Source organism: Festucalex cinctus, chromosome 12 (genome assembly GCF_051991245.1).
Source record: "Festucalex cinctus isolate MCC-2025b chromosome 12, RoL_Fcin_1.0, whole genome shotgun sequence".
NCBI lineage: Eukaryota > Metazoa > Chordata > Actinopteri > Syngnathiformes > Syngnathidae > Festucalex > Festucalex cinctus.
The window spans coordinates 17,488,799-17,501,298 of NC_135422.1; the positions used below are offsets into that span (position 1 = coordinate 17,488,799).

At 37.8% G+C, this 12,500-nt stretch overlaps 2 protein-coding genes across 2 annotated transcripts in view; both read right to left on the minus strand.

Annotated features, from left to right (window-relative positions):
* slc39a8 (solute carrier family 39 member 8) overlaps window positions 1–3,409 on the minus strand; it is a 22,967-nt gene extending 19,558 nt beyond the window's left edge. The window contains exons 1-2 of the mRNA XM_077538774.1: window positions 3,259–3,409; window positions 1,322–1,609 (exon numbers count right to left, since the gene is read on the minus strand). Of these exons, the coding sequence (XP_077394900.1) occupies window positions 1,322–1,555 (234 nt within the window). The 5' untranslated portion in view covers window positions 1,556–1,609; window positions 3,259–3,409. The remainder of the gene's footprint in view (window positions 1–1,321; window positions 1,610–3,258) is intronic.
* manba (mannosidase, beta A, lysosomal) overlaps window positions 2,201–12,500 on the minus strand; it is a 16,331-nt gene continuing 6,031 nt past the window's right edge. Inside the window, exons 6-17 of the mRNA XM_077538773.1 lie at window positions 10,229–10,398; window positions 10,049–10,162; window positions 9,061–9,212; window positions 8,181–8,298; window positions 8,029–8,115; window positions 7,017–7,184; window positions 6,518–6,736; window positions 6,281–6,445; window positions 4,935–5,079; window positions 4,725–4,870; window positions 3,733–3,993; window positions 2,201–3,544 (exon numbers count right to left, since the gene is read on the minus strand). Coding sequence (XP_077394899.1) covers window positions 3,314–3,544; window positions 3,733–3,993; window positions 4,725–4,870; window positions 4,935–5,079; window positions 6,281–6,445; window positions 6,518–6,736; window positions 7,017–7,184; window positions 8,029–8,115; window positions 8,181–8,298; window positions 9,061–9,212; window positions 10,049–10,162; window positions 10,229–10,398 — 1,976 coding nt within the window. The 3' untranslated portion in view covers window positions 2,201–3,313. The remainder of the gene's footprint in view (window positions 3,545–3,732; window positions 3,994–4,724; window positions 4,871–4,934; window positions 5,080–6,280; window positions 6,446–6,517; window positions 6,737–7,016; window positions 7,185–8,028; window positions 8,116–8,180; window positions 8,299–9,060; window positions 9,213–10,048; window positions 10,163–10,228; window positions 10,399–12,500) is intronic.

Sequence of the window (12,500 nt, forward strand, 5' to 3'; positions counted from 1 at the left end):
AGATACATCTGTTTATATATTAGGGCTGTCAGTCGATTACAAATTGTAATCGGAGTAGCATGAGTTTCCATAGTTAACCCATGATTAATCACACGTTATGTATCAGTTCCAAATATAAAATCAAATACAGTTTTAGGCTATTTTTTTTATACTGTTGTTAATGAACATAAAAGTTGATAAATTGGGTTCCCAAATACAAAATGTGGCTGTATTTTTCAGTTCCTTTATTCAGTCATTTTATAGTGAGCAATTCATCGAGTTATTTGAAGTTAAAAAGATATAATAGTTAGTAGAGTGTGAAACATTGAGTCTAGGGCTGGGTATTGTCAACAACTTCACGATAAGATACGTATTACGATACAGGGGTCGCGATACATACGTATCCCAATATATGATCTTCAAGGCGATACATATCCCAATATTTGACATTAATTTACTTGCATTTTTATTATAACAGTCATATGTATACCTAAGTGATATGTTTATTATGCTGGATGGCAAAACATGTTTTTGTTAGCAGCTCTTCTGGTTTATCAGCAAATGAGCAACCTTGCTTTAACTGCCTATTTAAAATTAACGAGCAACATCGATTCTGACGCCTGCGTATCGATACGTGTATTGAAATGAGGCCCGCAACAATGTTATTGCCGTATAGATTATTATTTTTTTAGCACACCCCTAATTGAGTCACAGAATTGTGTTGGAAGTAATTTTCTGCCACTAGGAGGCATTAGTGTTTCATGTTGGAGGTTGGTATCGATAATCTTATCTTCATCAATATTAGATGAATATAAAAGTACCTTTAAAAAAAATCAATGAATTTTATCTAAATTACGGTATTTATTCATTTTTTTAGGCTGTCAGTGTTTAATTAATACAACATTTTGAGGTCGGTTTTTTGGGGGGGTTTAATTTTTGTTTACTGGGGTTCTAAATGCAACTATTGATAAGTAATTTAAATGATAGATTAGCTGGCAACAATAGCAGACTTATTTTCTATGACACTAATAATATTTTTAAGATATATAAATCATCAAATTCATGTCAGTGTCTACAGTATTTTAAACAATTAATATAGTATAGTATATATGTACGGTATAAAATGTATTTTCTTGTACTTAAATAGTTTGATTGTATTTTCAACAAGACGCTTATTGGCCATTTGATTAGGTACACCCATTCAATCCCATTGATTGCCAATACACTGAACACGCTAACGCCAAAGAGCTGTTCCTAATGTTTTGACCCAAATTATTAGGAACAGCAACAATTATTTTATTTTTTTGCGACAAAGGGAAACCCTTGTGTTTGCAGTGGTTACCTCACGCGCGTGGAGCGGGTTGTCTTCGTGGGCGACGGCGTGATGCCTGCGGGCGGCCACGATTTGGAGGAGCTCCTCCAGGTTGCGCGCGGGGATGGAGTCGTTGTGGCCGAAGAAGCGCACGATGTCCCGCAGGAACTCGCCAGCCCCTCCCGCCAGAGCCTCCCGGCCGCGGGTCACCTCGGCCAGGAGGAGCACGACCCCCAAAAGTCGCACAAGAAGCGCAGCAGCCATCTCTCGACTGCTTTCCACACAGTCCTCCTATGAGTAGAAGAAGAGTCCGTCCCCCTTCCCCCGAAGAAAGTTTTTAACTCCTCCGGCACGACTTCATGACCGCACACATGCACGCGCGCGCGATGCAAAGAGGACGTACGTGGCTTTCCCGGCGGGAGGTAATAATCAGCTTTTGGTTCAAAGCTCACCGGCGCGCGCGCGCGCGCACACACAAACATGGAGGTGAGCGACCGACCGCGCGTGCACGACGGGTTCCAAATGCTTTCGCTCCCCCCTTTTTTTTTTTTTTGGAATGCCCCGCACGCGCACGCGCAAACAAACACGCGCGTGCAGCAGGGAAAGGGGGTGGAGGCCCGGGTGGGGGGTCATCATGTCACGTTGGGAGGTTTGACCGGCGGAGGTAAACAAAAGGACGGGAAGCGTGGCTTTGTTGGCGCGCCCCCTGGTGGGAACATGACGCATGCGCACTGGAAACACAAAGCGTCCGGACTATTGTAATTTTCTTCATTTCGTTCAAATACCATGCAATTTTGCTTAAAAAAAATAAACATAAAATAATTAAACCCAAAATATTATTCAAAAAATAAACATTCGGCAATAAAACCGAGGGGAATGAGGGGGATTAAAAATAATCTACACATCAAATCTGTTCTAACCACCAAATAACTAAGAATTTTTATTTGTAATGTGTTTATCACGAAGAAAATTAACACTTGAGTTGACAGTGTTGTCGTTTGAAATAATAATATATCATTTATATAGAATGGATATAATTTAATTGTTTGTGCTTCATGGTTTCATGCATTGATTAGTGTACCTGACTTCCACCAGGGGGCAGTATAATACACGCATATGCCCAGAGTACAAAGAAGATGACTATCAATGCTCTCTGTTCATATCCACCTGGTAACTCTCCACAGTAATTTCATCGGGAAAAGGCGGGACATTCTGTACAATAATTCGAGCCAATTGGACGATGCGATATTCTACACGTTTGTTTTAACCAATCACGGCCACGGGTGAAAATTTCGTGTTCGTTCATGTCGAAAGGAGGAAAAGCATCACACCAGCTAGAAATGCACGAAGCGCCTCTCGCTGTTCAACATTCAACAAGGAACCGGTGAGTAATTCTGCGAGAACTGAATTAATTGTAGCGTTCATTCGTCCATGTTAGGTTTGTTTGTTTGTTTGTTAGCTCCGGTGTCGGCGCTGGATTCCTGGTTTCGTCACAGTTGCATATCCTGCCCCCAAACATAATGTTGCTCTGTGATTGGTCCCTGCGGGAGCCATACAAGATGATTTTCTCCTGGAGTTTGTGAACTCACAAATACCGTGAGAATTCATCTTGCGAGAGCAAGGTTGTTTGCCCCCGCCTTCTCAAAAATATATATATTTCTTTGTGGCCCTAATACGGCGTCGTAGTTTTCCATTATGTGTTAGCATTATGCTAGCAAACGTTCATAAGCTACACATAAATGGACAATTGACACACAAATTGAAGAAAATAAATTAGGAAAAACAAAACATCCATTTCATTTTCCACCCAAGCTTCATAACTGCAATTTATATCTGAAAGGCAGCCATGATTATGAGCTATATTGACAGCAATTAAATAGTTACAACAAATCTTGATTTTTGCATTTGAATGTTGGACATTTACACTCAAATACAAAAAGCCTTCGATGTTCCACTCAACAACTTACAAGTGGCGGGATCAGGCGGTGACGAAGCTTTTTTTTTTTTTTTTTATAAGGCGATTTAAGGCGAGTAGAGGTCGCTCAAGGAGGTGACGAGGAGTGCTCGGGAGAGTTCCGCAACACTGGTGTCTCTCCCGGCGCGGAACGCCACCGTCCTGTTCCTGGACAGCATCAAGAAGCCGTTGGCACTGAAGCGTCCGGGGACGTCGCCCGCGTCCAGCCACACGAAAGGCGCCACGGCCGACGAGCGGAGATCCACCAGCAATCTTGTCTCGTCCTTACGCACTTTGGCCTGCGGGGGGAGACATCTGGCAGTGTTTTGTCAACGTTTCCAGAATTCCAAATAAACTGCTCGTCAATTTGTTGAGAATTCAGGATTTCAACAAGAAGGAAATGTAGATGCAACTCGAAGTCTTTCATAGAAGGAATTATGAATTCATAAGAATTCTGTCAATGTCTTCAGGAACAAAAGTGTCTCACCGTGATGTTTGGCGGTTGTAGTCCCAGGGCGTCTTTGGGTGAGCACAGGAAGTGGTGGTTGGCGGGACCGCGTCGGCCGCCGCCGCTTTCCTCCAGGTGGAACGAGAGCAGGCAGGTGAGGCGGCTGCAGTGTCCACATCCAGCCAGCAGGGGGGCGATGGGCCGTTTGAAAACGGGAACGGCGCTTCCTCCCGGGACCGCCACGAGATCCGATTTCAGCATGCAAACCGGCTCGGGATCGCTCCATGCGTATACTGACACCTGGTGGGCAGCAGGGTGATAACATGACTGTTTATTTTTGTTCCCTTTTTTAAACATAAAAAATTCCATTAAATTTGCTATTTTTAAAACTTTAAAAAAAAAAACTTTTTTTTATCGATTATATTTTGTATTAGTATTGCACACATTTTTTTTTAATAAATACAAAACATTTGCTATTCAGTTAAACATTTTTTTTTAACTCATTCACTCCGAGCCATTTTCACTGAAGACCCTTGGCTGTTGCCTAGATTTCGACTGATTTCGCAAGGCCCGCAGTATATTATACTCTATTGCTATAAAAACATGGGACCTACCAAAAGATAGATTAGAGTCTCTTCTTTAATCAGGAAAAAAAATTGTTTTGTATCTGTTACCGTGTCGCAGGAATTAGAATATAGCTAATTTTCATCAATATTCACGATTTCGGTGAAAAAAAAAAAAGAAAAAAAAAGCTTGTTGCAACATGGTCCTGGCTGATCTCTTATACTCCGCTGCCTCCTGCTTTTTTTTTTTTTTTTTTATAAACTACCATTGCTTTAAGACACCTCTTCATGTCAGAAGCTGCATCAAAGCCATCTGTATGCTCTTGCATTAAAAAAACAAAAACAAAACAAAACAAAAAAACCATACAAAACGTAAAAATACGTTTTTGGGCGTGAAGGACAAAGTATTTTAAAAAAACAACGTTTATACACGTTTTTGGGTTTGAATGAGTTAATGACAGGCCCTACCACAGCTCTGAGTTTTAGGTCTTGGCTCAGGTCGGAAACGGCATAGATGAGCAGCGTGTGGTCGTCGTCCTCGAAGGCGACGGGCAGGACATCGGCGAAGAAATCGACGGCCAAATAATGCAACATCTTCCACTTGCCGCCGAACTCTGCCAAGAAACAGGAAATGAAGTCAGATGTGACAGATGTGAGTTTTTTTCCGGGCCGGATTACCAATGGACGACCAGGAGGGCGCCTGCCAAATGTCGTTGAGTTGCCAGTAGAGGGCGCCCATGGTGTGGCCGAGGCCTCCGATCAGCTCGCTGCGGCTGCGTCGGTAAAATTCCGTCTGGGTCTTCACACACTGAGCCTGCATCACCTGCAAAAACAAAACACAAACACGTGTTACTGTCTGCTTGCGTCGGGGCCCAACTGAAACAACTTTTGTGTGCAAGTGTAAGAAAATGTAGCTTAAAAAAATGAAAGTATTGCATACAATGAGATTTTTATTTATTTATTTTATAAGAATTAATTTTGGAAAAAATGTTTTATCTATGTAGAAAAAAAAAAGTGTGTAAATACAGTATTAACAATTGTTTAAAAATGTTACCATAAAATTGAAACATTCCATAGATGAACATAATCAATGAAGTATTTAATTTTGTACATACTTTTTAATAGGGTTAGCTAGGTTAATTAGTTGTAGTAGCAAATGCTAGTACTACTAGTACTAGTATGACTAGTTAGTTAACTAGCAGTTGTTAGGTTAGTTAGGTAAGATTTGTCAGGTTTAGAACATTTTTATTTAAAAAATAAAAATCGTTAAACAAATTTAATGTTACTTTAAAAGGTTTAAAAAAAGTTTTAAAATATGTAAAGCGTTCATTTGTAATGTTTTGGGTTAAAGAATTAAAGTCCTGTAAGCATGTTAAGATATTTAAAAAAAATAAAAATAAAATCAAATGCAAAGATGAATTAAAAGTATTAAACTATTTCAAGTGATTAATTTTTAAATGTAAACAAATAAAGCAGTAAAATATGGACATAATGTAAACGTTTTCAGTTAAAATGTTTAAAGTACTAAAAATATGCTTGAAAGATTTTAAGGCAAAATATAGATATAGTAAATAGACTTCAAAATCAAAAATAAAAATAAAAATGTACTTGTGCTTATTTCAAATGTAACCACGGATTCACCTTATTCAATCATTTTTTTAGGTTAAAAAGTAGAAATAACTTTTTTCAGTGCAATTATTATTATTATTATGTGTCCTGTATTATAAAAAATAATACATTAATATAATTATGTAAAAATGTGATTTTTTTTTAAGGTAAGCATAACAAATATGGGAACTGTTGATTTAAAACATTTCATGGAAAGACGTATTTAGAAAAGATATGACAAATACATGTAAATGAAAAAACGATTCAATCAGGATGACCAACGACAGTCTGCTTGCATGAGACGAATAATATTCATCTGAAACTTTCATCAGCGAAAAACAAAACAAAAAAACAACTTTTTTTCTTGACGTTTTGGTCAACAAAATAACGACGTGTCGAGAGCTGCACTTGTGTACCTGCGTGAGGTAGAGCGTGTGCGTGAACCTGGTGAGCGAACGGCTGGAGTTGGGCAGGCGGAAGTGAACCGACGCCTGCTTCAGCATCTGCTCGTTTCCGTCCTGATGGTGCTGACGGTGCTGAGCAAAGCGGCCGCCCAAGCTCCAATCCTCCGCCACCGACACCTGCGGCGTCACAAGCGATACTTTTAAGCTCTTGGCTCCGACCCTCCGATTGGAAGTGAAGCCGACGTTTACCGGCCGCAGCGTGGAGAGCGACGGCCACGACTGGAAGCCGTACTCGGAGGCGAAGCGGGTCCGGGGGAAGGCACGCCAGTCCCAGCAGTCGGCCAGGTAGCTGTAGAAGTGCGTGTCGCCATAGCGCGGGTCGTACGGGTCCCTCGCCACGTAGCCCTCTTGCTCCGACTCGGCGCCATTTGTCGGACTGGAGACCAGGAAGGGTCGACTGGGATCCTCCTGAGACACGTGATTTCCGTTGTCACGCACAAGTCAGGACATTCACATGCAATTTCTACAGCAATTGCATGTAGCTCGTTGGTTTAGCATGTTTTAGTAGCATGCTTATCCCCATAATGTAACTTTGAACTTTTTAAATTAATGCGACATCATTTATGGCTCATTTCTCTGCCGATCCCCAAGCTATGATGGCTCACTGGCCGCAGAAAGTTCGGTGGTTTGAGAAGCACTGTGTACTTGACATAAAAAAAAAATGATAATAAAAAAATGTGAAGCCCACCTGTTTAACGATGGCCATGATGTTGTCCACGTAGAGCGCGACGTAGTCCTTGAGGTAGACGGCCCGTTGCCAGTCGGGGATGTGGAACCAGTCGGTGGCCAGTGCCGCCTCGTTTTCGTTGTTTGCGCTCCAGATGATGACGGACGGGTGAGACTTAAGACGCCAGACCTGAGGGGGTTGGACAGATCCCCACAAGATGAAATATTCATTGGAGAAGAAGAAAAAGAAGTTCAAAAATAGTATTTGAAGGCTTTTGTTTTCTTTTTTTTAAAGGAACCAATAAGTTCAAAAACACTTGGGCAATAATATTAAGCTAACTATCTTCAAATATTTTGCTTTTTTTGCTCCAGAATTTACTTTTTTTTTTATGCATTTTTACATATAATAAAGTAAATATAATTTTGTCTAATACTTATGTATATTATATTTTTGGGCATTTTTCTTCAAATATTTGTATGTGTTTATGCGTTTATTTTTTTATATTTTTATTTTATATTTTTTTTATATTTGTATTTTTTATATGCTTGTCTTTTTTGTTTGTTGGTATGAAGATTGTTGTGTTATTTGGTCTTATATTTGTGTATTTCCTACTACTTAAATTTGTTTTGAATAGGTTTATAATCTTTCCCTAGCATTTCTGAATTTTTATTTCAACTATTTGTGTATTTTTGTTTTGTTCACCCAATGTATTTCCATTAAATACTTTTGAATTTCTATCTAGTATTTTGGTATTTCTTTTCCTTAATATGCTCAATATTTGTTTCAAATATTTTCATCTAATATTTTTTTAGTGTATATTTTAGTATCGCTAACATTTTTGCATTAAAAAAAAAAAAAAAAAAAAAATCCCATCTTTGCATTTTTCAATTATTCTTGTGGAAGATTAATGTGTCCTATTCGATTTTTTTTGATTTTTTTGATTTTTTTTTAAAGTTGATTACAATTTTTTGTGTACTAGCATGTTTTTGTCAATCAATAATGACGATGTGGCTAATGTTGCGAGCCTCCTGACCTGTTGGTAGACCTCCTCCCTCACGGTACGTATGAAGTCGTCCTCGGTGGGATACATGGCGCAAGCGAACATGAAATCCTGCCACACCTAAAGGACGACCAATATGCAAATATGAGAGCCATACGGTGTGAAATGCCGCACGACTTGCTCACCATTAGACCCATTTCATCGCACATGTCGTAGAAGGCGTCTTGCTCGTAAACGCCGCCGCCCCAAACGCGGAGGACGTTCATGTTGGCGTCCACTGCCGACTGCAGCAAGTCCCTCAACCTGACAAGTATGCAAAGGAGCATTTATTCCATTATTCATTTTTTTTTTATATTACCGGTATATTGACTACGATTTCATATTTCAGCCAAAGGCTTGTTTTAATATTCGTGATTTTTTTTCCCAAAACATTGTTTTTTGGTTATTATTATTATTTTTCCCCCATGTTTTCTAGTATTTTGTAGTTGGGTATTTTGTCAACCTTTTTTTTTTTTTTTTTAATTCATTTAAAAAAAAATTGGTAATTTTTTTGCGCAATATTACTGTATTTCTTCTTAATGACGGTTTCTTTTAATACTAAGCTATTTTATTGTTTTTCTTTTCCTTTTTTTAATATTTGTTTCTTTTGTTTTTGTTTTTCTATGAAAGTTTTTTGTTTGTTTCTTTGTCAAATTTTGTTGTCTTTTATATAACACTGTTAAGAATGCATTTGTCAGTTTGTTAAGGCTGAGCTTTTAATCTGGCGTTTGGCGCACTGCACTGCATGGCGGCAGCGCAAATTCGAGAGCAGGTTTGGCTGACCCGTGCAGAAGACCAGCGTAACACGTTTTATGCAGTTATTATTAACGCAAATGATGTTGAAGCAACGTTGCTGCATGCGTCTGAGAGTTGCAGTCTCTTCCTGTTGTTTTGCGCTTAATTAAACTTGCTCGAGCCATCTGTGTGTCCGAGCTCGACAAATTTGTCCGGCTTACGACTGCAGATTAAAAGCCGTCGACGCTGTACGGGGAGAAGGAAAAGTGACATGCAGGTCATGTAACTTACACATGAGGCGTGACTTGGTCTTGGAAAGAGTGCGCCGGGATCCAGTTTGAGCCTTTGAGGAAAACAGGCTTCCCGTTAATTCGGAAGTAGAAACTCAGACCCGCTGAGCAGGCAACCGGCTCCTGGATAAGGTCCACCCTGCGGAAGTAAACCTGCAACAACATAGCGAGGACTTTAAATGGCTCCATCGGACGCCAACAAACGGAGGACACACCCTAACATTGCTGATTTTTTTTTTGCATTTCTTTTGTTTCCTTTTTACCCAAATTATAAATATTTTTGGTTTATTTTACAATTTGTGCCAAAGGAGGCAACCAGGGACCAGACAAGGGGAAAAAAAATCTGAATAAATGTTTTCCACAAAAAAAACTAAATACATCTGCAAAAAAGAAAAAACTGTGTTCTGTTACATATTGTTTTAGTTTTCTATGTTTCTTTTCTTTATTATCTGTGCACTTAGGATAGGCATGTTTCTTTTTATCTTCCAATGTTTTAATTTTATTTGTATGGGGATAAACTGTGAATAAATCTTTTCCACAAAAAAAGAAAAAACAAAAAACAAAAAAAAAAAAACTGTAAAAAGAAAAAAAAATTATAAAAAAGGAGAGCCCGCATACGTGTATTTTTTCCTATTCCTTGAACATAAAATTATGGAATTTATTGTTGAATTTTTTACCTTTAAATTTTTATTTTATTTCAAACTTTTTTTTTTCTTTTTTTTTTTACAATTGTAATGTGTTTATGTTTATGTTTATATGTTCAAAACCAATAAACCAACCAACTATATTTGTGTATTTTTTGTCTATTTTGTAACATTGATGTATTTTGGTTATATTTATTTTTTGTCACATTATTTGTGTAATTTTCATCTGCAACAACAGAAAGCAGATAACACAAGTTTCACTTCTTGCTGTCCCCATTTCTCTCTCTCTCTTTTTTTTTTTAAGGAATTAAATAAATTGAAAGACCAAAAAACGTGAGCTCAAACCTTTGAGTGCGCGTTGAGCAACGCTTTCCCATCCTGAGAGTGCGCCACGAGCAGGAGGCGGTAGGACGTTTGCCCACCGAGACCGTTGGGCCACCACAGTTTCACGTTGTTGCTCTGCAAACAAAAAAGTTTGGCACCTTTTTAGCAACTTTCCACACGTACGCACGCACGCACGCATACATTGTTGAAACTGAGGGCGAAGGTGTATTTGGCGGTGCCCTGGCGAATGTTTGCAGGGAAGGTGACGCCGGAAAGCAGGTCAGGCACGTCCAGCGTGATTTGGGCACAGGTGGGCTGAAGAGCATCCAGCAGCACGTCCACCTGCAGCGACCACGACGAGCGGTCGGCATCTGTGGCATAAAAAAAACCCCAAAACATTCAAACTTCTTCAAAGCTCAATTTGGCCAGAAAGTGGGAAAAAATATTTTTTTCAAAAGAGGAAGAATGTTTTGTTGCTAATCTTTTAAAATTTTGCTCTCAAGATTTTTGTAATTGTTTTGTCTAATATTCTTGTATTTTTCCTAAAATGTTTGCCGGTTAATAATTGTTTTTGTTCTTCATTTTAAACATTTTCTGATGTTTTATGCTAAAATATATATATTTTTTTAGTATTTTTGTGGTATTCTTTTCTCAAATTGTCATCATTTATGATATATTTTTTGTCTAATATTGTTATATTTCTTTTCCAAACCGTCTTAATTCATGCTCAGGTTTGTGGATTTTTGTACTTGAGTAATTTCTGCTAAATAGCTTTGTTTTTGGCTATTATTGTAGTTTTTTTCTAATATGTGTGCATTTTTTGTAATACATTTATATTTTGGCAAGTACCGGTATGTGTGTTGTTTTTGCTAGTGGGCATTTTGCTAATATTTTTGTTGATATTTGGCAATTAATCTTATTTAGAAATTTTACATTGCATTGCATTTAGTCAACAATTTTTACTTTTGTAATACACGATTTGGGTATTTTAATGACTTTTTTTTTTTTTTTTTATATTTGAGTATTATTATTATTTTTTTAATCATTTTGGTCTATTATGTTTGTGTAATATTTGTGCATTAAAAATACATTCAATATTTCCAATATTTGTCTAAGGTTATTGTTGTAATATTTGGGTATTTTTTTGTCATTGTTGCAATATTCTTATTTTTTTCTAAAATCTCTTGCGTTACATTTATGCAGTTTTATTATTTTTTAAATTGACTTTTTGTGCTTTGCATAGTTTTGCAATTTTTGACAACAAATGTGTACTTTTGTATTTCAGTATTTTGTGCTAAAAAACTTATTTTGGGCTATTATTGTTGTAGTTTTTTTTTCTAATATGTGTGATTTTTTTTTTCTAATATACTGTGTGACCCAAAAAGATGCGTACCCATATTTTATTCGATAAAAAAATCCATTTTTTAACGAATGTCTTTTCTGTTGCAGGACGTGAAAGGTGAACCTATGGATGATCATTTGCAGCTATAGTTGCATTGAAAATGTCTTGGACAAATCAGCAGAAGATATTCTCCCTGGAGACCTATTTTGCGACAAAATCATACCAGAGTGTACAGATTCAGTTTCGGAAGCGTTTCCATTGTCGCAACTTTCCATCAAAATCAACGATTAATCCCGATATGAATTTACAAGTCGATTGTTGCGATTTTTTTTTTTTACTCAATTTTAGAAAATACCATTCAGTAAACTTGTACATGTACACTGTAAGATTTGTATGAAAATGCATTATGTATTTGATCTGAAATTTCCGTTTTATAACTTTTAACAAACAGGTTGTAACCTTTTTCATGTTAGAACAGCATTGAAATAAAATATTAAGACTTAATGTTCCATTAATATACCATTCTTCCATACTTAAAGCCCCAGTGTGTAGCTCACGACCGCCATCTATCGGTCAAACAAGATAATGCAATGATTTTAAGCACACGAACTACGGCGTCCCAGAGAGACCCTACTTCAACAGCCTACCACCAATTTCACCGGAACAGAACGCAAACAACTTCTGGTATTCCCTCGAGTGATGACGTAAGTGAATTGCATTTGTTAGACATACTGTACAGATCCCTAATAATTGTGATTTAGTCATTTAATTTCAGAATTAATATTTTTGTCGGCATTGTTTGGAAATACTGTACGTCAGCTAATGATAATGGCTATCTATGTTCATATTTGTTAGTGTAACTAAACCATGCAACAGAGAACACACAGTTATGTTATACGTTTTATAGACATGTGGACCATCTCAAAGGGGGCGAGAGAGACGACGAGGAAGAGAACGCGGTGCCTCGTAACGTACAATTATGTCATCATGGAAAAATAATTCCATTCGAGCATGCATGTGAATGGCTCAAAACATACCTTTGCTTGGAATATGTGGTATTTAGATTACATAGTTTGCTGATATGTTTAGTATATCGTGCAAAAATAATGGTGTTAACTGAACGACACATCT